Here is a 27,629-nt window from a genome sequence, read left to right on the forward strand (position 1 = left end):
TGTGGCCCAGAGCTGGGAAGCTACGGAGGCCACCCAGCCGGGCAGCTGCAGCCAGCATCCTCGCACCCACCCTGTGCCCTCCGCCCTCACAGAGCCGATCTAGTGGTCACAATGCATCCCAGCAGGTAGTGAGGCCTGCTCCCACCCTGTCTCTCTCCTCTCTCTGGGCCACAGGCACCCTCTGCACAGTTAGGAGCTGAACTACCCCTCACTCACAACCCTCCATCAGAATCACCTGGAGGGCTTTGTAAGAGGCAGGCTCTGGACCACATCCCTCAGCGCTTCTGAGAAAGTCTATGGTGAGGCCTGGGAATCTGCATCTGAAACAAGGCTGGAGGTGATGCTGACATATACCAAAGGTGAACAGAGGAGTGGTCGAGCATGTGGGCGTGGCCTCAGTCTGCATCCTAGCTCCACCCCCTACTCACCTGGGGGGTGGGAGGGGTGCGGGAGTCCTGGGGGTGAGTTATAAATGCTCTACAGTGTGCTCAGCAGTGAAAGGAGGGTGACAGTGATTGTACCTAGGTCATAAAGTTCTAGTGACAATTAAATGACACCAAGTGCTTAGCATAGTGTCAGGCACACAGCACACTTGGCAAATTCCTCCTGTCCTGGCACTTGAGACCTGCAACAAGCCCCTCAGCTTCCAGGAGTGAGAGAAGCAGCTGCATTCCTTCTCCAACAGGAGAAGGTGGGTGGATGGTGACACTGGTCTTAGAAGCCCAGCACCACCCCGGCTGGGGGTCCTAGGAGCTTGGGACATGGTGGCTGCTCTGGCTGGGCCCACAGCACAGGAGCTGTGGTCCAAGGCGGAGCATCCGAGGAGGTGGTGCAGGAGCTGGAGGAGTCCTCCCCACGCCCTCTGTCCATCTCCCTCACCCACTGCACTAAGCGTGATCCCTGAGGCTCCGGGCGGCAGGAGGGACCCAGAGGGACCATCAGCCCTCCTTAGAGATGAGGAACGAGGCCCTAGAGACTAAGTGAGCTGTCCAAGGTCATGGACCCACAAAGCACAGCAGGGCCTGCAAGCTTCCTCCAGGGTCCAGCCGGCCAGGTTGGGGGCCTTCTCTGCCCTCAAGGTCAGGTGTCCTTGGGCAGAGGCTCTCACCACCACAGCAGGGTTTTTCCTCAACTCACAGAGCCAGAGTCCCCAGTCAGGGAGCCCAAGTCCCTGCCTCTGCCAAAAGGCCCAGGAAGAGCCCTGGAGGCAGCAAATCATGTAGCTCTCTCTCAGGCGCAGTGTCTCTTCTGGGGATATGGAACTGTGGTCCCCTCTGGCAGGCTAGCTGGAGGGCGGGGAGGGGTAGAGCGTGCAGAGCAAAGGGCTTGGAACTTGTGGAAGGAAGGGCCCAGGAGGCCGCGCGTCCTGGAGATGGAGTAGGAACAGACAGTCGGAGCCCAGCAGCTCCTCACAAGGTGGCTCCAACCAGGGACTCAAACAACCCCACGGTGGGTGGGAGCTATTTCCAGCCCCATGGAGGCGTCGGAGGCCTAGTGTGAACCCCGCTGTGGCTCATGAGGCAGTCAGGCCGCACATCCAACCTGACACGGAGACACAGGGCTCCGAGGATTAGCCCTAGAGATTAGCAGAAACCTCCCTTGAAATCTGTCCCCAAGGTGGCCCAGTCTGGGGGGTTCCGTCACGCAGCAGGCAGGGCGGGGGTGGGGGGCGGGGAGGAGGCAGGGCCCACCTTCCTCAGCAAGCCTCCAGCTAGGATGCACACTAGGCCAAGGTAGCCCTTGGCCTCTCTCAGGGGCCCATCGCGCTCTGCATCTGGCCACCCAGGCAACAAGCCTCTACCTGCTCAGAACATGCCTGCACCATGATTGTTGAGTGCAGGCAGGAGAGAGCCCACTGAAGGGCATTCACACAAGAGGTGGAGATGCGGCCCCCAGATGGCTTATAGCAGCTCCACAGGCTGCACAACCCCAGGGGGCGCCTTCCCTCAGCACGCTGCTTCTGCCGAGGCAGACTTTCGGACCCTGGACCTTGAGAAGTGAGGCAGAGCATTGGTTAGCAAACTGCCCAGAGCCCGAGGGGCATAGGGAAGGTTGGTTGAGGAAAGGAGGGTCGAGAGGTTGGCCCGTGGGCCCCTGGGCCCCCGCCCCGGGCCACTTCAACCAGCGCAGCTCTGTTGGGTCTATGTCATGGGTGTCGAGCTCAATCAACAGAAAGCACTTCTTTCTTGAACAACTCACTTCGTTCGAGCCCCCAACTGCTTCCCTTAGGCTGGCTAACAAGTCCCTGGGGAGGTGCCACTGCCCCAGGCCTGATGCCCAGGGCTCCTCCTGCCCCCCAGTGCCTGCCCCGGTGTGTCTCCTTCTAGTCAGAAGCAGGAAGGAAAGCCCTGCCTTCTCTAAAGCACCCTCAATTCTCCTCAAAGGCCTCAGGCTTAGGGAATGGAAACTGAATTATGGAAAAAGACACAGTTCTCAGCCCTGCATCTGTGGACTCAGATTCATACCCCTTAGAGGAATTTTATATATTGAGGGTCCACTTAAGATTTATTTCTTCAGAAAGTCCCACAGCTTTGCAAGGCAAAAAGAAAGGGAAAGCCCAGCCCCAGAGAGATGCACTGAAGGGGGGTGTCAGGAGAGGGGGTGCCGTGCAGGATCACCCCTCCCCCCACGGCTGCTGGGCTAGAGCCACCGGAGCCTGGGGGCTGGGGGATGTGCTGGGCAGAAGGAGATGCCACGGGGAACAGCTGGGATACCAACCAGCCTTGGGCACCACCTCCCCTGCCCAGGCTCCAGAGGAGCTGCTGGGAGCCAGACCTTCCCTTCCCTGTCTGCGGAAATAAAGACACAGAAAACCCTGAGATAGGAGTCCTATCTGAACAGTATAAAGCTCCCCTGGGAATGTCTGTGATAAAGGCCACCAGCCCCCTCAAGGGCAGCAGTGGGCACAAGGGCAGGGGGAGAGGGTTCTGTTCTCCCGCAGCACCGCGGGCTCTCCGCAGGGATGGAATCAATCTCCATCTCTCTCCCCCATCCTCCCCCCACATACATGATGGTTTGCTGCCCCGGCCTGGCTTTCAAGAAGCACCTCTAAAACCTGCCTTCTTCCCCCAAACCACCAGACCCAGAAGGATCTTAAGAGGAAGGTGAGGTGAGAAATCTAGTCCCTGAGCCGGGGAAGCCCTCCAGCTCACCCAGCCTCTCCCTGACCTTGAACGGTCAGCACTGTAGGCCCAGAGCCCTCAGCCATCCGATGCCACACCCCGCCCCCCAGCAGGGCCTCCACACAGACCCAGGGCTCAACCAGCCATACCTCAAGGCCTCCACTCACGGAAAGCAGGGCACCCTCAGCCCACGGGCATGGAGTAGTCAGCGCCAAGACCCCTGCTTTCTAAGGAGAGTGTGCCGAGGTTAGAGGCTATGAGAGCCTCAGGGGACTGAGGGAGGTTGAGCAGCCTCTGGTCAGAGACCCTGGGAAGGGAGGCCAGCACCCCGGCTGTCCTGACCCCACAGCCTCATTGGCCCTTCTGGTCAGAGAACCTCTCCCACACCACGCCGGACAAGGCCAACATCTCAGAGTAAGCCAGAGTTATCCAGGCATCGGTCAAGAGGCCCAAGTCCAGGCTTCACCTGGCCCCCTGCCCCTGCTCTGAGAGCCCGTCAGGAAAAGGTTAGAAACCACCCTCCAAGGTCAAATGCCCCCCTCTACCTGGTCCCCCAATCCCAATTCCTCCCAAACCACCTTCACCACGTCTTCCAGATCTACATGCAGTTGTACAATTTTTTACGAATGTCTTTACATGGACTCACTTTTACTTAAATTTCTTTATTGAAAACGCCACCACAATAAGTAGAATACCAGTACCACTTGTCATAAATAAAAGGTAGCCAATAAAAATATACCATTAAAACAAAACAGAGCTATAAAAGTCTGGAAACTTTCCCCACCTGCCCTAAGCTCAAGGCCTGCTCCCTAGCAATGGGGAAGTCAGCCCGTGTTCCAGACGCATGAGAACATATTGGCACACAACACAGACTTTTTTCTTGGCATAAAAGGGTTGGGTGAGAATTGGAAAGGGAATCCCTTTCTTGCTCTGACTTTGTGCTTAATGCCTGATACTACCGAAATGCATCTCAGGGGAATGAGGGTATCACCTGATCCTTTGGGAACGTTGGACTAGAGGCTCCCTCTGCCTCATGCTTAACACAACATGGAAATGTGCTCTCTGAGCACACGTTCAAGGCACCAGCGAAACTCCTCCCCATGTGCCTGCTCTCACACCAAGGCCCAGCAGCTCCCTCTCCCACACACCTGCTCCAGCAGCCCCCGGAGGTCACCGCTGGCTCAGGTGGGACACCAGGTAGACGAGGCCCACCAGCAGGAGTCCACGCACACCAAGCATCATGAGCAGGAAGAGGAGCAGGATGGAGGTCACCGGCTCCACGGCGTGGTTGCCCAGACGCCACTGCGGGAAGCCCATGTTCACCAGCTGCCGGTTGAGGTCGCTGAAGGGGGACTGAGCGGCACCCAGCCTGGCGCCCGCCTGCTGCTGACGAGGGCCGGGACCCCCCAGCGGGGCGCCATGGCCCCTATTGAGAAAGCTCTGGAAGGTGAAGACAGAGAGAGACGAATGAATCCAGAGAAAGCGTCCCTGGAGTTGAGGCACCAGAGGCAGGAGGGAACCCTCTGGGCGGGGCCCTGCTCTCCCCTACGGCCACCCAGGGCCATGCCCTCCTTTCTCAGCAATCCTCACATGCCACCCATGGGGATCCCAACCACTGAGTCGCAAGCTCTCAGAGCACAGAAAATGCCGGTCCATGTTCCCTATGTCACGTCAGGGAGAAGCTGCCCGGGACAGAGAAGAGGAAGGGGGCAAGGAGGGTGGGACTACACCCAGGGCACAGCATCTGGGCAGGCATTTTTAACACTCCTCACTCCTTCCTTTAAACCATCATTGTGTGGCCGTGGGTTCCTTTTCTCCACTTACTCTCCAGCTTCCCTCTCATCCAACAGACTCTAAAAGATGCTGGCTCCAGTGGGGGTTGCTGACCAGGTTAAGGGAGAGAGAGCTCTTGGGTTTGAAATCTGGGAAGGCTGCCTGGAGGAAGGAGAGCTGGGGAGGCAGGGGGCTGGGCAACAAATCTATTGGGGTTTTCCCCAAGTCTTAAACCCCCATGCTGCTCAGCCTGGCTCTCTGCAAAGAGGACTTCGGGCTAGAGAAGGTTAACCACCAGTAAGGGAGCTTCTGGGAGCTAAGGGGTAACTGGTACAGAGGACAGGAGGCCAGCTGCTCCCCTCCACAGGGTCCGGGCGACTACCTGTCGAGGGGTGCTGCTGCGTGGTTGGGTAGTGTTCCTCACACGGGGGTCATCGTCCTGCACAATTTCCCCATTGGCCAAGATCCGAACCATCCTTCGAGGAGCTATGGGTTCCTGCTGGGCTGCACCTTTCCCCAGACCACAAAACACCTGAAGGAAAAAATTTACCAAAGTTAAAGAGATGCTTGCTTTCAGTGGGAGAAACTGAAATTCTGGGTGCTCACATTGGTGACCCATGCTGAGTAGGCAGTGTGTCTAATTAATAAAAAGGAGAGAAATAAATACAAGTTGTTTGCCAAACAAAAATCTTTCAGACTTTGAGTCCACTAAGAAAACTATCAAAAATATTCTTGGAGAAGAAAGTTTTATTATTAACCACCACCTCCAGCAACAATGGGGATGACAACCCTTGCTGGGGCCCAGGCCCTGTGGAAAGTCCACCCAGGCTCATCTCACTTACACCTCCCAACACTCCTCCGGGGCAGATACAGCTAGGGACCCAGAGGGGCTTACCTCACTCACCCGGGACCATTCATCCACGGGCAGCAGAGAGAGAGCATGAAGCCAGGAACTCTGGCCCTAGTAGGGAGTCCAGGACACCAGGATCCCCAGTGTCTCCATTTCCCTTCCGTTAAAAAATGGTCCAGGGAGATGCTTAGGACTCAGGCCTTCTCCCCGCAGGAGATCGGGCCCACTTCAGAGTTACTTTCCTGCAGAGGGCACACTCTCACTTGTCCCTCACCTCTCAGGTAACACCAGGCGGGCACGGCCAGCCTTCCCGAAATATGGGATGAGGCCCCACTCACAGACCACAAGGGGGTCCGTGGGCTGGAGATGGGGGCCTTTCCACGCCTCTCCCGAATCTGGGTAAAGGCCATCATTCTTCTCAGAAGATGAGCCAGTTTTCGTCTAAATTCTCAAAAGCACTCGAGACACACACGCCAAACGAGGTTAAGAGCCCTTGTTCTCTCGCCCGTGGCCTGGGCTGGCGGGTCCCCATTTTGAAGCCTTCTGGCCCTTGCAGAAGGCCAAGCGGGTCCAAAAGGTCCTCCGCAGTCCTTTTGTGCTTTGTTATCCCGCCCTGCTGGGTGGGCTGAGGGTGCGGCGGGCCCTCCCTGCACCTGACACTAAGGGGGGATGGGGGTGGGGAACGGAGATGGCGGGGTGGTGGGGGGGCTTGCTGCCGGGGTGGGAGAGGCCGCTGCCCGGGCCGCGGAGCCCGACTCCGAGACCAGGCCCGGGGTAGGGGAGGGATGCGCCCTCGCTCCCCCGCGCCCAGGGCCCGGACACTCACCTGCGGGCGCGGCTCCCAGGCCTCGACGGCGTCCAGTCCCCGCGGCTCCCAGCCCGCTTCCTCCCACCTGACCTCACAGGAAGCGCGCGCCGCAGCCGTACGGCCCCGCAGGTGCCGCAGCAGCTCCCTCTGTAGGCCTCTCGGGGAATTGCAGCTGCCGGACCCTGGGCGGCGCAAGCAGCGGGAGAGAGAGGGCGGGAGAAGAACGAAGATAGGACCGGGTGGACCACAGGGCAGGGAGGGAGGAGACTAGTGCGGAGGAAAAAGGAAAGCAAAGAGGAGGGAGAAGAAGAAGAGGAGGAAAACCCTACGGGGTGGGGGCGCCTCTGGCCTGGGTGGCACAGGCTCATCCCACCCGTATGACTTTGCTGAGCCCGCTCAGCAGATGCCCCTTAAGTAGAACCCAGCCCTGTCCTCAAGGAACTCCAGCTCCTGTTCCAGTGTGGAACCTCCAGTGGGGAAGACGACACATGCATGAACCACAGGGCAAGTGCAACTAACTGCAACGTGAAGGAAGGCAGGCTTCCTAGAGGAGGTGGCCTTTGAACTGGGGCAAGAAGGGTAGGTAGGAGTTTACCTGTCAGGCAAATAAGGAAGGGCACCTGGCAAAGGAGTGAACGATCAACCTCTGCTTCTTTCCCAGTGTTTTCACCCCCCACCCCCACCCACCTTCATAAGCTGCTCCCTGTGGACCTGTTCACCAGTGGAAGAGAATAAGCTCAGCAATCCCACAACTTGAGTCAGACTCTGGCAAGTTACTGAGCTGCTCAGTCTCCTCATCTGCAAAATGGGGCCAAACATAGCAGTTACCTTCAGGATTGCTGTGAAGATTAACAATAAGAGTCTCTGGCACATGGCAAGTGTTGATAACCATTTGTTACGATTATCAAGCAGTAGATGTTTCTGGGAGCAGATATTTATTAAGCATATATAGACCTAGATGCTCACTAGCCCCTGGGTGGGGGAACAGAAAGATTGAGACTTAGACCTTGCCTCAAGGGCTCATCTTCTGCCACCACGGTTTAATTATTTGATTATGAAAACTTCTCAGTAAAAAATGTTGAGCAGGACCCCTGATATCTGTATCTTATTTGTGTATTATTTATTTGTTTGTTTATAAATTATATATGTGTGCTATGAGAGCAGATTGGCATTGTGGATAAAAGGTGGATGCTAGAGCCAGCCTGGGTTGGAATCTGGCACGGCTGCCTTCTGGTGGTGTGATGGGCCAGTTATTCAACCTCTCTGGCCTCAGTTCCTTCATCTGTAAAATGCGGATAATAACAGTACCCACTTCATCACGTTTGTGTGAAGCACTAATTGCTTAGTGTAAAGTGCTTAGATGAGAGCCTGGCCGCAGTATGTTCTCAGTAGTCACTGTCATTACTACTGCTCCACTGCATTAAGTACTACATTGTAAAGCATATACATTAGAAAAGAATAGGATTTCAAATAAATACAAACTGAAATCCTAACACTTTCTTCCTACGCTCTTGCTGCAGGTGGGTATAGTGCATACATAGAAGGGGTAATCCCAAGGCAGGATGCCCGATTTTCAGGGGTGGTCTGTGGATCTCAAAACTGTCTGCACATTGGAATTATCTGTGATATTTAAAAACAGTCCCAATGCCTGAGTCCCACCCCAGAGGTGACAGTGCCATTGATGTGGGATACAACCCGGGCATGAAGAGGTTTTAAAAAAAACAAATTCCAGGTGATGCTAATGAACAACCAGGGCGGAGAACCACTACCTTCCATGAACTGAGCTCCATACATGGGGCTCATAACCCAGGAACCCCAAGAAGGGAGAGACCTCTGTGGGCTGGGGAAACCAGGGAGGAAATGAGATGTTTCTAGGAAGGCTTGAGCTGGTACAACAGCTGCCAAATAGACACAGTCTAGACAGAGATAGCCGTGCGAGCCCATTGGAGGAAGTAAGTCCCTCAAGAGGGGGTCAAGAACAGCTTTAGGAGGCAGTAGTGTTTGACTGCACTTAGAAAAGTCCTATCATTACCAATTAAAACAACTTCAGGAGGCTGTGAATCACTTTTCCTACCTCTCCACTTCCTTCAGATGTCTCCCCTACTCAGGAACCTGCAATGGTTCCCTATTGTCTGCTCCAATAAGACCCACTCATTGGCAGGCTCCAACAACCCTCCAAATCTGGCCCCAGTACACTCTTAACAACTCCCTCCCTCAGCTCCGCCCACCGGGGTCTCTTCACTCTCCCTGAAATACATCACCTGAAGTCCTGCTTTGCTTGGGCCTGACTATCTGCCCAAAGGCCCTCCCCACCCAATCTAAATCCCACCCCGTCCCCAAATTTTAATGCCAACAATATAAACTTCAGTTCTGATTGTTCCATGTAGTAATGATAACCTCCATGTGTACAGAGTCCTTACCACTTCCAAAGTGCTTTTCCAGAAACCACATCATCCTTTTTGGATTATGAAATAGGAAAGGTGTATGCTATTGTTCCCCTTTTGCTAATAAAGAAACTGAGACTCAGAGGGACTCTGGGTGACCATCCCGAGGTCAGTGGCAGAGCCAGGATCCCCCCAGCTCTGCACTGTAGGCTCTTTGTATCTACCCACCACCAAACAGCCTCCCCCAGCATTGTCCCATCTCTGCTGCCTCTTTACTTTGTGCTCTCCCATCCAATGCCATTGGCACAAGACTAGCCCCAGGTCATGTCTTACTCCCAGAAGGTGCCCGGTAAAAATGTGCTTTTGGTTTTCCTGGTCTTTGCAGAGTTACTCTTACATACACTGAAGTTTGACAAGCACTACTTTGGACCAGTGGCTTTTCAAACTCTTTTGATGGCAGTACATTTTACATCACAACCTAGTAGCCCCTCACCACACACACACGAAAAAGAAGTTTCAAAAACAATATTATCCTTTCTATATGAGCTATACGGTGATATTTTCTACTTTGTAAGGAAAGAAGATGCCAATCGAGACCTCACTTGATTTTTCTATCCACTAATACAATGGTTCTCAACCCTGGTTGCACATTAGAATCACCAAAGGGAACTTTCATAAACCACTGGTGCCCAAACCAATTGAATCAGAACTTCTAGGAGGTAAAGCCTAGGCATCTCCATTCCAGGTGACTGAATAGGCACTCAAGGTTGTGGACACTGATGTGTAGTCATTTTTAAAACACTGTGGTAGATGCCCCTCAAACTTAAAGCCTCTTCGGATACAAAGCAGCAAATTCCACTTTGCTAACAAAGATTAACTTGTATCATAGCTCAAGCCCCAAACGGGGAACATTGCCCAAGGTACATCATCATAATTACAGTCACTTGCCTCCTTTGAATATCCAAATGCCAACAATAAAGACCAACACTGAGCCCCCAGTATAGCACCAATTCTTAAGGAGACCCTCCAGCTACTTGATGGCAAGTTGACTTCACTGGGCCCCTTCCAGCCTGGCAGGGCTGGAGATTCCTTCTGGCAGGAATGGACACACACTCCAGGTGTGTGTGCCTTCCCTGCCTGGAGGGCCTCAACTAGCACCATACATCTTACAGAGTGTTTAATCTACTGGTATGGGATCCCATATAACATTGCATTAGACCAGGGGTCCCATTTTACAGCAGAACAGGTGCAGGATCATGCTCATGACCATGGGATTCACTGGTTATATCACATATGTCACCAGCGAGAAGCTACTGGCCTGAGGGACTTCCCTGGCAGTCCAGTGTTTAAGACTTCACCTTCCAATGCAGGGGGTGTGGGTTTGATCCCTGGTCAGGGAGCTAAGATCCCACATGCCTTGGGGCCAAAAAACCAAAACATAAAACAGAAGCAATATTGTAACAAATTCAATAAAGACTTTAAATTGGTACACACACACACACAAAAAAATACTAAAAAAAGAAAGAGGCTACTGGCCTGATAGAACACTACAACAGCCCACTGAAGGCACAGCTAAATGCCAGCTCAGAGGCAGCACTCTGCAAGGATGGGGTGTCATTCTCAAGTATGAATCAAAGACCTTTACAAGCTGTTGTGTCTCTAATTAGAAATGGATTCAGGAACCAAGGGGTGGAAGCAGCAGTAACTGGTACCAGAGAACACAGCAAGAGTCCTGTCAAGCTAAGAGTGCAGCCTGAGTACTTTGAGTTCCTACTTCTGGAGACTTGCAGGCATGAAGAGGAGTCACTGTCTTGGCAGGAGAAACTGGTCCTGATCACCAGGGGAGGTAGGGCTGCTCTTACAAAATGGGGACAGGCAGACCATGTTTGGCACCCAGGTGATCCACTTGGATGCCTCTGGGTTCTCCTTTACCTAAATGTAATGGTAAAGGGCAGGTGCAGCAACTCTGTCCTGAGAAGGGCATGTGACCAGGAGCCCAGAGCCCTCAGGGACAAGGGTCTGGGTCATGCCACCAGGTGAGTCACTAAAACCAAAAGAGGTGCTAGCCAAGGGGTAGGGGAGGGACCATGTGCAGCTACAACAGAGGGGACTATAGTTTGTCCCACTAGTATTTCTCAGAAAGACCCACGAGAATCCTTAGAAAGGAGATCTGAGTGGTACAAGGAGTGGACTGTGGGAGACATGAGGATTGCTGGCCAGACCCCCTCCAAGGAAGGATTTGTTGCCCTGATTTCTGGGAGACCATCAGGGCAGCCTTCAGCCATCAGCCCCTTCACAGATTGCTTCACCACAGAGACACTTCACCCAAGGTCAAGCCCTTCCAGAGGCTGCCCACATTCAATGACTGATGGAGGTAGGAGGTATCCATGAGCCATTTCAGCTCCAGAGTTCCTCCTGAGGTTGGCTGAGGCTGTAAGGTGCTTTTGGAGAAACTGGTCCATTTTGTCGAAGTTGTCAAATTTGTTTATAGAGTTGTTTGTGGTGTTTCCTTATTATCTTGTTAGCGTCTGCAGGGTCTGCAGTGATATCCCATTTTTCCTTCCTGATACTGATATTTGTGTCATCTGTCTTTTTTTCTTTCATTCTTGCTAGAGATTTGTCAATTTTATTGTTCTGTTCAAAGAAACAGCTTTAGTTTTATTGATTTTCTCTATTGTTTTTTTGTTTTCCATCTCATTGATTTCTGCTCTTTATTATTTCTTTCCTTCTGCTTGTTTTGGGTTTATTTTGCTCTTCTTTTTCTAAGCTCTTGAGGTAGAAGGTTAGATTATTTGTTTGAGACTCTTCCTATTTTCTACGGTAAACATTTACTGCTATAAATTTCCCTGTCAGCACTTTTCATCTGTGCACCACAAATTTTGATATGTTGTGTTTTCATTTTCACTTAGTTCAATGAATTTTTTATTTTTAAAAATTTTTAGTATTTATTTATTTTTGGCCGTGCTGCGCAGCATGTGGGATCTTAGTTCCCTGACCAGGGATCAAACCTGTGCCCCCTGCAGTGGAAGCGCAGAGTCTTAACCACTGGACGGCCAGGGAAGTCCTAGTTCAATGAATTTTTTAATTCCTTTGTTATTTCTCCTTTGACCCATGGATTATTTGAAAGAATGTTGTTTAGTCTTCAGGTATTTGGAGATTTTCCCATTATCTTTCTGTTATTAATTTCAGGTTTAATTCCACTGTGGTCAGAGAACATACTCTGTATGAGTTCAGTTCTTTAACTTTTTTTGAGGTTTATTTTGTAGTCCAAAACAAACCTTTTGTTTTTTTTTCAACACTGCAGTTAGAAGTTGGCATCAGGGGAAAGGGGAGGGGAAGGGAAGGGAAAGGGGAGGAACAAGTGGGGAGTTGCGGTGTCATTAAAGAATACAATCCCCCCAAAACTGGGGTGCCTGGGGGGAACTTGGTCTGCTTCAACCCAAGAGGAATCAGATCAAAAGTGGTTTGGGAAGGCCAGAACTGTGAGGGATGGAGAGAGGAGGAAGGTCCAGGGGGTGGGGTTGGGGGGCACTATTTGGCAACTGGGGTGAAGGGATTGGGCTCCCCCTTCTGGGATCCCTCCAGCCCTTCTGGTCTGGCAGGAAGAGGGCAGACTGCAACTCCCATGGGCAGGTCTGGGGCTGCCAGATACTCTAGGCTGGGGGCTGGAGGGGGCTCACAAATGCTTGCCCTCCAGGAAGATGATGATGCTGTCTCCCAACTTCTCTGCCAGAGAAGCTATTTTGGTGAATGTCCCATAGGTGATTGAAATGAATATGTACTCTGCTGCTTTCAGGTGGCATATTCTACAAATCTCAATTATATACTGTTGGTTGATGGTGGTGTTGAGTTCTTCTATATCCTTGCTAATTGCTCTATCAATTATTGAGAGGGGGTGTTGAAGTCTCTAAATATAATTGTGGATTTGTCTACTTCTCCTTTCAGTTCTATCAGTTTTTGTTTCACATATTTAGGAACTCTGTTATTTGGTGTATACAAATCTAGGTTTGTTCTATCTTCTTGGTAGATTGACTATTTTATCATATATAATGTCCTTGTCTGTCTCTGGTAATTTTCCTTTCTGATGTCTACTTTACCCTGTTTTCTTTTCATTAATATTTACATGGTATCTTCTCTTCCATAATTTTACTTTCAACTTGACTATATTGTTATATTTGAAGTGAGTTTCTTATCAATGGCATATTTTTTAATCCACTTTGCCAATCTGCCTTATATTTGGTATATTTAGGCCATTTAAATTTAATGTAATTATTGGTATGTTAGACCTTAAGTCTGCTGATTTATTTTTCATTTTCTGTCTGTTCTGTTTTTTCATTTTTCTGTTTTTGTTTTCCTGCCTTTCTGTGGGCTACTTAAACATTTTTTAGAATTCCATTTTTATTTTATAGTATTTTTGGGTTTTTTTTTTTTTTTGGCCACTCCACGCAGCATGCGGGATCTTAGTTCCTCAACCAGGGATCGAACCCATGCCCCCTGCAGTGGAATGGCAGAGTTCTAACCACTGGGCAGCCAAGGATGTCCCTATCTATAGTACTTTTTATTATATCTCTTTATATATCTTATTTTGTGGTTACTCTAAATATTATATTACATATACATAACTCATCACAGTCTTCTGGTGACATCATTTTACTAGTTTGAGTGAAATATAAGAACCTACTTTCTTTTATATCCATTTACCCTCCCAATTATAATGTAATTGTCTTAAACATTTGCTCTACATATATTTAGAACCACATCAGACAGTGTTATCATTTTAGTATCAAGGGTCAAACATAATTTAGAAAACTTAAGAGGAGAAGGAAAGCCTATTTTATTTACCCATATTTTTGCTTAGCATGTTATATGCATGGGCAATCCATGCTGGGGAGTCAGAGAAGCACCCATCAAGAGTGAAATCAAGGGCTGACATCAAGACCCGCAGCAGCACAAGTCTGAGGAGAGACCTTCAGGTTTCACCTGCAGAAAACTGGTCAAAGCCAGCACGGAATGGGTACTGAAGCAATAGCTGGAGAAAGAGGTCAAACCAAGAAAATTTGCAAAGGTACATAAAAGATACTTATCACACACCCAGAAGGAAGATAAAGAATGGCTGTGCAACCCAGAAAAGAGCTGCTCACTCGGGGCTAAGGGATCCATAATACTTCTCCAGCTCCTCCGAGTTGACAGACTACCCTGACTTACAAACTCCTCAGGCTGCCTGAAGAGAGTGCCCCACAGCCTCCTACAGTGCTGACGAGCCTTTCCAGGTCATCTGACTATACCACTGTAGCCCTATCTTTAAAACTAAATAAACCATGCTAAAAGAAAAAAATACAATATTGAACAAAAGAAGCCAGAAGCAAAATGAATCTTACTGCATGGTTTCATTTATATAAAAATCAAAAGAAGGTAAAATGGAATTATACTATTTAGGGATGCATACTTGGGTGATAAAAGTATAAAGAAAAGCAAATAAATCATTACCAAAATTTAGTGGTTAGCTCTAGGGGAGAGAGAGGAATTGTGCATGGCAAGGGGTAGGCACATGGTAGGCAGGGGAAGCTATAAGGGGCTGGCAATGTTCAACTTCTTGACCTGGTTGGTAGTTTCATGAACGTTCACTTTATAATAATTTGTTAAACTGCACAGGGAAGTGGGGGGGGGGGGGGACAGAACTGAAGAAGGAGTCAGTCTATCCAGGTCGTGGTCAAATGGGTCTATTCTTTCATTAGAGGCTGCCTAGGTATGGATTAAGTGTATGGCCTCTGGGTTCAGTTGACTTGGATTTGAATTCTCTGGCTCTGCTACCTACTTGCTGTGTGACCTTCTGCAGTTTGCCTAACCTCTCTGTGCCTCAGTTGTCTCATCTATAAAAATAAGGATAATAATACTACCTCATGTGAAGATTAATAGCTCTCAGGTATGCAGTAAACTGGGCATGAGCTTTGTTAAATAAGTAAAAAGTTGTACATTCATTCAACATAAAAATTCCTCAAGGACCTGTGCTGTGTTGGGCCCATCAATAAGCCTTCACAGGCCCATGGTCTTGGGCCCAAGAACTGGAGCTCCACCTTAGAGGCAATGAGGCCACCTCCCACTAAAATCCAGACCAGATTGCTGGCCCAGGCCAGGCTGAGCCCAGGGGTTAGCCAGAGGGTCCCAGCTTGGGGCACCCCTTCTGGCCTCCTTGGGGCACCCCTTCTGGCACACCCTCACTGGCCTCCTGCTTCCGCAGCTGGGCTGGGCATGGGGGCTTCGGGCAGTCTGGCACCAGAACCAGCGGCCTCTTCTACTCCAGGGCTCAGAAGAGTGGAGAGAGGTCAGACTGTGAGAAAAGACGAGCAGGGAGAGTAGAGGAGCCGGGAGGGTCCTGGACGCCTTTCATCCCTTCCACAGAGCGAGCAGCAGAAACAGAAGTGCGGGGGTGGGGTGAGCAAAAAAGGAACCAAAAGCAGAGAATGAGGCCAGCCCAGCCAAGCGCTTTTTGTAGGGTCTTAATTAAGCCCATTGTTCCTTTCAGGGTGGAACATATGTTCAGGGCCTGGCTGAGGTTTGGGACTGAAATTTCAATGGTGCTGGGCCCTGTGGCCTGCCGGGGAGGGGAGCCAGGAGGGGAGGAATTGAGGGGGACCATCCCTAAGCCCTACAAGAACCGATAGTGTCTCCCAGAGTCATCTTCCACTATTTCCAGAGCAGGAAATAAAACAACCAGAAGGGGTAGCAGAGCCCTCACCCCAGGGTGGGGAAATGCCCGTGGGGTAGGACAGAGCTACGGCACCCGAGCAGGCTGTGACCCTCTGTGGGACTCAGTTTCCCAATGTGTGCCATTCAGGTGAGGCTGTCTAGGACAGCAGACAGTCACCAGTACCTGCCACGCCCACGAGCAGGACCCACCCCGCTCACCCACCCCCCACCTATCCCCATTCCCCTCACCTGGCCCCAGCAGCCAGACAGCCCAAGGGTGAAGGGCTGAACTCAGAGTCAAACTTCCATCTGAATTCTCACTCTGCTGCTCGCCAACTGGGTCACCTCGGGCGAGTGACTTAAGCTCTCTGAACCTGTTTTCTCATCTGTAAAATGGGGTGATAATTCCCATCCTCTATGTTTGCAGTGGGAATTAATGAGGATGAGCCTTGTCGAGCCCTTAGCACATAGTGCCTTGTGCATGTTTACTGTTATCAGCAACGCATCATCATACATGTGACCTTCCCCTCCTGCAGCCCTGACACAAGCCCAGGAGCACACTCAGAGCAGAGTGAGGAAACAGACAGTAAAAAACGAAGACCAAGACATTTCTGAAGACATGGAAGTGGGCTGTGAAGAATTTTTAAGAGACTTGTAAGCATGCTAAGCATTTCCTCTACATTCTGGGACATCAAGCCAAGTTAAGGGACCTCAGGAAAACCATGTAGAGTTTGACATGTGTTCCTTGGAGTTTGAAGGATGGAGGAACTGGTGTCCAACTCACATCTGAAAAGTCTAAAGAAAAAAGCCAGGTTGCGGCTGCCCTGGGATAGCTGAGGGCAGAAAAGCAGAAAGTGGGCAGGCAAAGAATCCGTGAGTTCCTCTGGGTCATATGTGGAATCTGAAGAAGGAAGCCAGGCTGGGTCACCTTGAGAGTGTGAAGGGACTAGGTGATCCCCCAGAAACCAAGGGGCAGAGAGGGGTCATATACAGAAACAGCAAATGGAGACAATGTCTGTGCCAAGGGAGCTGTAGGTGAGAAATCCTTAGTGAGAGGGATGGTCTGCGAAGAACCCAGGAAGCTACTTCTAGAGTGAGATGATCAGCATTTGGAAAGAACCACAGCCACAGAGCACCAGCACCAGGTGACAACTATAGCAGTCAGGCAAGAACTTTCCTGATTCTTCCCACTTTGGGGTAGAAACCAGCAGCTATGGAGGTGGGCAGGAGAAGGAAGAGAGAAGTTGATCACACCCCCCATAAGCTCACTTGTCCCCATGCAGGGCTCCCAATCTGCTATAGGTCTAGGCTGAGGGAGGCGAGAAGCCTTAAATAAAGTTGGAGTTCTTATAGTACACTGGACTGGACATTCTAAGATTTGGAAAAAGATGCTATTCATTACCTGTTAGTGATTGGGAAAGCCCTGAGAACAGCCAGAGATCTCACCCAGGGGCAAAGAAGAATAAGATGGGAAAGCCAGTTTAAAAGGACTGGGGAGAAATGATATATATAGCTGCTTTCTATTTGCATCCTAGCAAGTCTAGCTCATTCAAAATCCAGTTACAGATACACAACTATGGCGTGATAGTTGCCAAGTGAAAAAGGCAAGGTACAGAACAATGTATAGAGTGGTGTCTTTTATCTAAGAAAAGGGAAAATACAAATACAAACAACTAAATACATACATACATACATACATACATACATACATACATACATAAATTTCCTTATATATTTAACACTGGAAGGATAAACCAAAAACTAATAAAAATGGTTTCCAGTAATGGGAGAAGGAGACAGGATTGGAAATTAGATTTTGCTGAAAGTAAAACCCAACCATGTTGGCACCCTGATCTCAGACTTCCAGTCTCCAGAACTGTGAGAAATAAATGTTTTTTCTTTAAGCCAGCCAATCTATGGTGTTTTTGTTAGAAAAGCCAAAACTGACTAAGACAGATGCTTAACTTAAAAATCACTAAATTACTCTTGATGAAGCTCAATATCTTTATTGCAATGATGAATTTTCAGTTTCAGGTTAATATATGATGGTTATGTAATGTTCTGTTTCTATGAGCCCTTTTTTTGTCTTTTAGGCAATTGATCACACAGGGAAAGCTACTGTGTTTGTCACACGTCATAATCACACTGATGTACTTTAAAGCTTAAGATCACCAGTGTAAAGTTACTACACACACATTCTTTGCTTCTAGCTCTTTATGCCATGAGCCCATATTCCTGTTCTTCTCCAGAGTCAGACATAAATTGTCTTTAGGGCTTTCTTAGAGCCCTAGGTTGTGATTTTCAATTGTATCCTGGACATTTTGGCTATTTTGCCTGTAAAAGATCTTTGAAAGGTCACCTGTTGCTTTAGCCTGCCCAGCATGTGTTCTTCCTCCTTTTGATATCAGCAGGCCAGTTTCTCCTGAATGAATGGGCCCTTCTCCACTGTTGGTCCATTTAGTTCAGCTGGAGCTAATCCCACTCCCAGCTCCAAAGGTGACCATGTGGACCAGACCTGGTCTGACAGTATACCCTATCCTGCCAGCTCTGAGTCCATACTGATATAAATAAATGATTGAATAAATAAATGAATAGTAAGAAAAGACAAATTTCCCACACAGAAGAGCTCCAAATAATTTATGTAAATATTTACTCCTCCAGAAATGGGAGGTTAATTCTCCATGTCATAAGTATGGACAGCACTTAGTGACTTGTTTCCAAAAATTATAGTATGGAAAGGAAAAAAGTAATTACAGTGGAGAAATCTGACAAACACTATCTCACCCAAATGATCGTGATTAATACTATCAGTGATAAACCATGCTGCTAATATCATGTACTTTTGCTATGATGTGATAAGAATGGAGACGGCAGCAGAAAAAGTCAGGGAAATAAGTCAATCTAAAGAACAGAGGGAAAAAATACTGGAAAAATTTAAACAAAATCTCAGAGACCTGCAAGACAATAACAAGTCATTTAACATGCATATAATTAAAGTCCCAGAAGAAGAGAGTAAAATCGAGACAGAAAAACAATTTGAGGAAATAACAACCAAAAATTTCCCAAATCTGATGAAGAACATTGACTTGCAGATCCAAGAAGCTCAGCAAACTCCAAGTAGGGTAAATACAAAGAAAAACACACCTAGGGCTTCCCTGGTGGCACGGTGGTTGAGAGTCTGCCTGCCAATTCAGGGGACACGGGTTCGAGCCCTGGTCTGGGAGGATCCCGCATGCCGCGGAGCGACTGGGCCCGTGAGCCACAGCTGCTGAGCCTGCGCGTCTGGAGCCTGTGCTCTGCAACGGGAGAGGCCGCGACGGTGAGGGGCCTGCGCACTGCGATGAGGAGTGGCCCCCGCTCACCGCAACTGGAGAAAGCCCTCGCACAGAAACGAAGACCCAACACAGCCAAAAATAAATAAATAAATAAATAAATTTATTAAAAAAAAAAAACACACACCTAGGCACATCATAGTCAAACCAAAGATAAAGTGAAAACCAAAGATAAAGTGAAAATCCTGAAAGCAATTAGAGAAGGCACATTATGTATAGAGAATCAATGATATGAATGAAAAGTCATGTGACTTTTCATCAGAAAAAAAATGGACACCAAAAGACAATGAAATGACATCATTAGAGCGCTGAAACAGAAAACTAAAATGTCAACCAAAAAATCCTGGAGCCACCAAAAACGTCCTTCAAGTTGAGTGTAAAATAAAGACATTATCAGATAGATGAAATCAGAGATAATTTGTCTCCAGTGACCTGGGTTGTAAGAAATGCTGAAGGAGGTTCTTCAAGGTGAAGGGAAATGATATCTAACGATAACTAGATCTACAGGAAGAAATGAAGAGCGCCAAAAATGGTAAATAAGTAGGTAAATATAAAAGGCTATATTATTTTTTATTCTTGGGATTTCCTTAAAATAAAATAGACTGTTTAAAGCAAAAATGATAATCATGTAAGATAGGTTTATAACATATGTAGAAGTAAAATATATGACAAACATAGCACAAAGGATGGAGAGGACAGGTAAATGGCATCATACTTTTGGAAGGAAATAATAAAAGCAGTGAAAAGGTATAGAATTAAGAGGCCAATAGAATAAATGAGTTAGAACACTAAAAAACATTTGATTGACCCAAAAGAAGGCAGAAAAGGAAAAATGGAGGAACAAAAAGTTGAAGGAACAAATGAAAAACAAGTAGCAAGATGATACACTTACACCCAACCACATCAATAATTACATTAGAGGTAAATGCATTTATGCCATCTATACCATCTATATTATAAAATACCATCTATATTATAAAATAATCAGTTATCTAGGTTTCCACATTAAGAAGCTAGAAAAAGAATAGAAGAAATTCAACCTTAAGTAAACAGAAGATAAAATAATAATTAAAGGCAAAATTCAATGAAATGGAAAGAGATAAATAAAGGAGAAAGGAAAGACAAAAGTCTGTTCTTTGGAAAGATTAATAAAGTTGGTAAACCCCTAGCTAGACTTATCAAGAAGAAAGAGAGAGTACAAAATACCAGTATCAGGAATGAAATGGGTGGTATCACTACAGATCCTACAGACTTTAAAAGAATAATGAGACAATATTGTGAACAAATTTTAAAAATGAAATAATATCAATCTTAAACACTCTTTTGGAAAATAGAAGAGGAGGGAGCACTTCTGTATCATTCAGGGTCCAAACAGGAGACAGAAACTACATGGTAACTCAAATGGTAATTTGAAGTTTAATATAAAGAAGTATTAACAGGAGACTGGGGGGGAAAAGGGGAAATTGTCTAGTAAGGGTGAAAGAGAACCCTAAACAATACTGGAATAGCAAACACAATGAGTAGCCGCTATTCCTAGGGGCTGAGCTAGGGCCATCATAAATATCCCCCTCCCCGGGCTGAGATCCAGACTTCACTGAAGAGGACATGGCACGGCACATTGGACGGCGGAGAGGGCTAAGGTGCCTGAGGTACCATGTGACTTGATGGAAACCTGTCCTCTGAGGTGCAGAGGGAAGTCATCCACAGTGAGGTGCTGTGCCTTGGAACCTGCTACAAAGTTGCTGGGGTGGCCATTTATGGGGAAGCACCTCACCAGCACCACTCCACTGCCACCTGAGGAGGTACCCAGGAAGGCTGCTGGCTGCCACGTGCTGCAGGAACAAGGAGGTGGAGGAACCACCATGCTGATCTACCTAAGCACCGGGAGCTCATGCTACAGGAAGAAGAGAAAATCCTTCTCTCCTCCAGTGTCCCTCGAGCATCCTTTACTGACAAGGCTTAATGCGGTGCCTGCTGACCAAGGTGAAATATTTACATGACCATCTCCTTGATCACAGAGCAGGCAAAGAAGAATGGATTTGGAGTTGATAGGCAATAGACTGATAACTGGCACGGCCTGCCAATTCATTTTCATGTGTCCAGAAAAACTCTGATACCAAAACTGAAAAAAACGCACAAGAAAATTACAGACCAATATCCTTCCTGAGCATAGAGGTAAAAGTCCTTAACAAAACATTAGCAAATCTATTACAGTAATGTATAAAAAGGATAATACATCATGACCAAGTAAATTTTATCTCAGCACTGCAAGGCTGGTTTAACATTTTAAAAAATCAATCAATATAATTCACCACATTAAAGAATAAAAGACAAAAAGTACAAAATCACCCTGATAGATGCACAAAAAGTATTTGACAAAGTTCAACAGCCATTCATGATTTAAAGTCTAAGTGAGCTAGGAATAGAAAAGAACTTCCTCAACCTGATAAAGGCCATCTATGAAAAACCTACCAATAACATCATACATAGTGGTGAAAGTCCAGAGCCATGGAAGAGAAGTAAAAAAAACTTAACTGGTAAGTTTGCTGCTGGAGATGCCGCCTTAAATAGATAGGAAAGGTGAGAAATAGCCTGGTTTCTCTTCTTCCCACCCTTTAATCTCCCACCAGTGTCTCCTACTGGCTGATCCCAGGCAGAAACCAGTTCTGCTGAGAGCCCAGGAAACATAACCCAAGGTCAGCTCCTTGCAACTTAGAGCAGAGCCAGGGAATGGCAAAGAGGGGATCTCAGGGAAAGCAGGGACTATTCCAGAGATGCTGCCGCCTGCTGGGAAATCGCCGTATCTCATGGCAGAAGAGGGCGGGCTTGGCCCTGCACGGCTAGGGCAGCTCGTGGTAGTCCAGCCATATCGCCTTTCTATCTTGGCTCTGGAGGGCCTCCTGCTGCTAGTATGGACCTCTTCCTCCTCCTATAACCCCTCTTCACATAGCCATGTATTGAGTCACCAAGTGACCCCAAGTCTGATACGCCTGGCAACCTAGCCCCACCCCACCCCATGCCCCCTCCATCTTGCCTGACACTGAGATCACCCAATCAGCCACGCTACCACGTGAGTCTGTCTGAACTCTGGGTCAGCCAGGCTTATCTGGATTTTCTGGCCAAGTCCTGTAATAACCCCCATGTTGCCAGTAGAATTTATGATTTGAGCTGTCTTCCCAGCCTGGAGACAAATCATCTCTGGCCCCTCTGTGTTCTCACCACACTCTGTTCACACTCTAATAGGGCACTGACCATTCCCTCTGGTAACACTACAGTGGCTTGACTTTGGGGGAACTCTTCCTTCCCATTCTAAGTCCACTTGATTCAGATGAAATGGACCCCTCATTTCCCCTCCCCATCCTCATACCCAGTATTCCAAGGATGGAGCATGTGGCCCAGGCTAAGCCAGTCAGAGCATCTCATTCCTCTTGTCCTAATAACTGGGTCAGAGATGGACATACAACCCCAGTCAGATATGAATCAGAGCTAATGAGACTCATAATACTAATCTGAGCTGCAAAGGAAGCAGATATATCTGGCAAGGCTTATCCTGGGGTGGAAAAGAATGTTTCTTTATTGGGACATAGGCTTATCCCAACAGTCCCTAGAGCACATCTTTGACCCAGACCCATTAATCTGACCATTTTCCCTGTGACTTGCCCACAAATAGGAGAGGATCTGTAGGGCCCAAGCAGGGCAAGTCTATGGGGCATAGGACTATTTCTGTTGCTACCCTACTCCTTCTGCCAGGTCTGGGGAGAGCTTGAGACAGAAGCTAACTAGCAGCTCTAACATTATCCTGGTCTATGGGGCAGGTCACTGTGTTTCTATTTCTCAGCTCCTTCTATACTCTGCTCTGCTGTGCTGGAACTGACTGTGCAAACCACATACCTGCTTTACCTGCCAGCTTCCTGTAAGGTTTGACCACAGGGGTCACTAGAGGGAGACTGGGAGACAAGAAGAGGTGAGAAGGGACTTGCTCCTCCTATTTGCTGGAGTTTCCTATCAGCATAGCCCCAACAATGGCCCTGACAGTAGAAACTGATTCTAGGCAAGAAACTTCCAGCTTCCTTTGGCGATCTCAGCACCAGTCTCGTCACTCCTCCTTAGCTAGCAGTATCAGCACCAGCCAACGCCCCTCCTCAGAGCTCTGAGCTCTGGCTTCAAGGAAACCCTGCTCTGAACTTGTAGATTCTAACCCCCATTCCTAGAGATAGTAGCTGCTTCCTGTAGTTATTACTCTGTTCCCTTGGCATAACTTCCTGTAGTTATTACTCTGTTCCCTTGGCATAAACTTTTTGCTTTTTCACCTTCAGGTAATTTTTGCTTCCAACACCTGCTTGACCAGTTTTCTATATTAAATTCCCTCAGCTGAAGTACCTAGAGTACTTTCTCTTTTTCTAACTGGACCTTGACTGATTCATCTGTTAAAACATGTCAGCAAACTTTTTTGTAAAGGGCCAGTTAGTAAATGTTTTAGGCACTGTGGGCCATAAAGTCTCTGTTGTGACTATTGAACTCTGCTGTTGTAGCACCTAAATCAATGAGCATAGCTGTGTTCAACAAAACTTTATTTACAAAAACAGGTGGCTGGCTATAGTTTGCTGGCCCTTGTGTCAAACCAAGATTTAAAAGGAGTCATAATAGGTCAAGTCAGGAAGCCAATCCTTAGACAACCTGGGAGTGATTAGATCCAGCAACTAACTCTGGGCAAGCCTACTCCTGAACTTTGGGGTCTTCATTTATAAGATGAAGTGGTTGAGCTATTACTAGATTATCCTTACATCCCTTCCACCTCTAAAAGTTCAGTGGTTCTGTTATTATCTCCAAAACACTAACTCTGCAGAGCGATGTCTCAAGTCAGCTTCCCCAGGCAACAGACTCTGACGTGGAGATTACTGTGCAGGGAGTTTATGGGAGAGTTCTCTTAGGACCAAACCTGTGGAGGGGAAAGGAAAGGAAGAAAGCCTGACTGGGAAGAGGGTGAAGTTGGGCTGAGATATGTTCTCAACAAAGGCCTCATTCTACCCAAGAAAGCTCTGAAGCTGGGATGGTCCTTAAGGTTATCCCAAGTTGGGGTGATGGGGATGGATATCTATACCCCACTTTGACCAGTCATCAGATGCAGGCTGTGCAAGAAGGAAACATGACCTTGGCTATGGCAACTACGTTAACCTGAGGCAATCTCTGAGGAGGGTTGACAGCCAAAGGCACTTCTAGCATCTAGAAGAGTAAATCCTTTATTGCTAAAGAGCAAACTGGATGGAACATCACCGTAGCATCCACTACAATCCACCCCTCGTGCTGCTCAGATCTCAGATTAATTTCTTTACATAAGTTCTGGGTGCAACTTCTCTAGAATTATGGGACGGTTTATTTACTGGGGGATAACTCAGAAAATGAAGGCATCAGCTAGAAGAAAACAATGCCTGCTATGTATCTGATCTCGGGCTACAACTGATACACATAATCCCCCTTATTTTCAATCCATTCTAGATTTCCTTCCCCCATAGAAATTATCTCTGCTGGGCTCAGTGGTTTACCTGATGGCATGACCCTCATCCCTGAGAGGTCTGAGCCCCTATCACCATGCTCTACTCAGGTTGTGGCTGCTACACTTGTCCATCTATCACCAAGATTCATCCAAGTGGATCATCTGGGTAATGAACATATTACTCCCTGCCTCCACTTTGTATCAGTCATCTACATCATTCTGGGGATTGAAATCAACTACTCCTGCCAAGTGATGGCTCATCTTCCTGCCTCAAGGAGCTTGATATGCCAAGGCTGCAACCTAAACTTGTAGTTCCATGCACTCATGTTCTATCTCCTGTTGGAGCACTCTCCCTTTGGGCTCCTAGGGTCTGCACACCCAAAATGGTGGAGGCAGAGAGCTAAATTCCCCAAAAGGGTCATTGAGTGTGATAGAAAGTGGGGCTACTCCTGCCTCCACTCTATTGATTCCAGGACTCGTGTGTTCTACCCTACTGAGTATACAGCACCATATAGAGTGTTGATTTAGAATGTACACTATGTCTGCCGAAGAAGACATACAGATGGGCAACAGACACATGAAAGATGTTCAACAACACTAATCATAAGGGAAATGCAAATCAAAACCACAACGAAATATCACCTCAGACCCGTCAGAATGGCTATCATCAAAAAGACAACAAATAACAAGTGTTGGTAAGGACGTGAAGAAAAGGAAACCCCCATGCACTATTGGTGGGGATTGTAAATTGGTGCAGCCACTATGCAAACAGTATGGAGGTTCCTCAAAAAATTAAAAATCAAATTGCAATACGATCCAGCAATTTAACTTTGGGGTATTTACCCAAAGAAAACAAAACACTAATTCAAAAAGACATATGCACACCAATGTTCACTGCAGCATTATTTATAACAGCCAAGATATGGAAGTAACCTAAGTGTTTGTTGATAGATGAATGGATCAACAAGATATACGTATATGTACACACACATACATACACAATGGAATATTACTCAGCCATAAAAATGAAATTTTGCAATTTGTGACAACATGGCTGGATAGAGGCTATTATTCTAAGCGAAATAAGTCAGACAGAAAGACAAGTATCTCACTTACATGTGGAACCTAAAAAAACAAAACAAAACAAAATAAAAACAGACTGATAGATACAGAGAATAAATAGATGGTTACCAGAGGGGAGGGCAATGGGAAGGGTTGAAATAGGTGAAGGGGATTAAGAGGTAAAAATCTCCAGTTATAAAATAAGCCATGGTAATGTCTTATACAGCATAAGGAATATGGTCAGTAATACTGTAATAACTTTGTATGGAAACAGATGGTTACTAGACTTATCGTAGTGATCACTTCATAATATATGTAAATGTCAAATCACTGTGTAGTATACCTGAAACTAACATAATATTGTACATCAACTATATTTCAATAAACAAACAAAAGAATGTATGTTATGTTCTGGAGGATGGTGTCCTATCCTTTCTGACTCATTGGTGCCTTCAGCAGCCCATTCCAACACTCTGTTAGGCCAGCAGCTTCTCAAAGATGTCATACGTGAAATACCCAGTGCATGTCATGATCCCGTATCCAATCCCTCACCTTCTTTTCTATGACATAAGTCCCTTGATCATACACAATGCAATGTGGGCATCCTAAGACAGGAGATTTATGTTGGAGCTGAAATGCCAGGAAAGGCCTCTGGAGAAGTGGAAACAACTTTTTCCCCTAAGACACGGATTTGAAAAAATTGCATATTTTAATATTTCAGGACCATCACCTCCTGCTTTCTCCTAGGCTTTTCCCCTCATCCTCTGTCTCCAGACTTTCTCTAATGTCCTCATGGCATTTCCTGGGGTGTAAAATATGGGCCATCAAAGACTGGCTAATGAAACAAGATTAGGGATGAATTCCATAGTGTCTCCCTGCACTGTAATCTGAGTTCTCACCACACACCTCAGGTGGCTAGTCTCATGCGTTTGCAGAGCCCCCTGCTGTTTGTAGAACACTTTCACTCACAGCACTACATTTGTAATGACAATGCTTTCTTATATCCATATGGAACATGCAGCTCTCCCTCAAGCTGGTTCATACGTTGTGTCTTACTCCAGGCAGAACTAAGAGACCCTTCCCTTGCCTTCAGGACAACACACCTTCCTGGTGGTCCTCCTTCCTTTCTGGTCACTCCTCCTCAATCTTCTTAGCTCTTCCTCCTCTCTTATGCCTTTAAAGCCTGGAGTTCCTTAGAATCATTCCCAGGCCCTCCTATTTTCACTCCATGCTCTTTCCCTAAACTGTCTCATCTATACGCAAACACTGGCTATACCCAGATGGCTTAACAAATGTGCATCTCCAGCACACACTTCCACCAAGACCTGTCTTGGACATCTCAAAGGCACCAAATGCAACATGTCTTCTGGTGATCTCCATCTCACTGACAAGTGCCCCATTATTTCTATTATCCCTTCCCTAACGCCCCATACTTGATCTATTGCCAGACTCTGCCCACTCTCCCTCTCTCAGCTAGATCCACCTATTTCTCTCCATGCCCTGGCCCCAGTCAAGCCCCATCCTCTCACCCGGATAGGCCTCTTGGCTTCCCCTCTGTGTACACCAATCTGCTCTTCACATACACACTGATCTCTCCATAAATGTACATTGTGAACATGCCAGTCCCCAGTTCAAAACCACTCAGTGGCCTCCTATTGCTCTCAAGGTAAATACCCATGAAGCTATGCAGAGCTCAGCCCTACCAAAAGGAGCCCTGCCAGCCTTCCAGCTTCATCTCAAACCTCTCTTCCTCCTTCTCTGTGTCCCATCCACAAGGCCCTTCCACTAGATCAAATGTGCCATGCTCTTTCCTGCTTCAGGCCTTAAATATGTTGGTCCTCTCTCTAGAACACCTTCCCTGATTGCAAGCTTCCATTGCACCCTAAAGCTTGTCGCTCATAGCTCTCACCACGGTTTGTCATCATCTATTAGTATGACTGCTTTGTTAACATCTGCCTCCCCCAAGTAGACGGGCTGTCAGCCTGTAAGAGACTGTGTGTTTTGCTCTCCTGTGCATCCCTATCATGGACCCAGTGGTCACCACCCAGTAACCCTCAATAAAGCATTGCCCTTGCTATGAGCTGGGCACTATTCTAAGTGCTAGACATCTATTAGCT

At 47.6% G+C, this 27,629-nt stretch overlaps 1 protein-coding gene across 5 annotated transcripts in view; it reads right to left on the minus strand.

Annotated features, from left to right (window-relative positions):
* FAM241B (family with sequence similarity 241 member B) overlaps positions 1–27,629 on the minus strand; it is a 245,704-nt gene that overhangs the window by 156,507 nt on the left and 61,568 nt on the right. For 3 of the 5 annotated variants that reach the window (XR_009005691.1, XR_009005692.1, XR_009005693.1), the window contains exons 4-5: positions 5,278–5,427; positions 4,271–4,562 (exon numbers count right to left, since the gene is read on the minus strand). Coding sequence is in view for 2 of the 5 variants with exons in the window: in XM_007167763.2 (XP_007167825.1) it covers positions 4,293–4,562; positions 5,278–5,370 (363 nt within the window). In the remaining 3 variants the exon portion in view is untranslated. Of the gene's footprint in view, positions 1–3,764; positions 4,563–5,277; positions 5,428–6,571; positions 6,653–27,629 lie in introns of those variants that run through there. The other 2 variants (XM_007167763.2, XM_007167764.2) reach the window with 2 other exon arrangements.

This window comes from Balaenoptera acutorostrata, chromosome 16, assembly GCF_949987535.1.
Source record: "Balaenoptera acutorostrata chromosome 16, mBalAcu1.1, whole genome shotgun sequence".
In the NCBI taxonomy this organism is placed as follows: Eukaryota; Metazoa; Chordata; class Mammalia; order Artiodactyla; family Balaenopteridae; genus Balaenoptera; species Balaenoptera acutorostrata.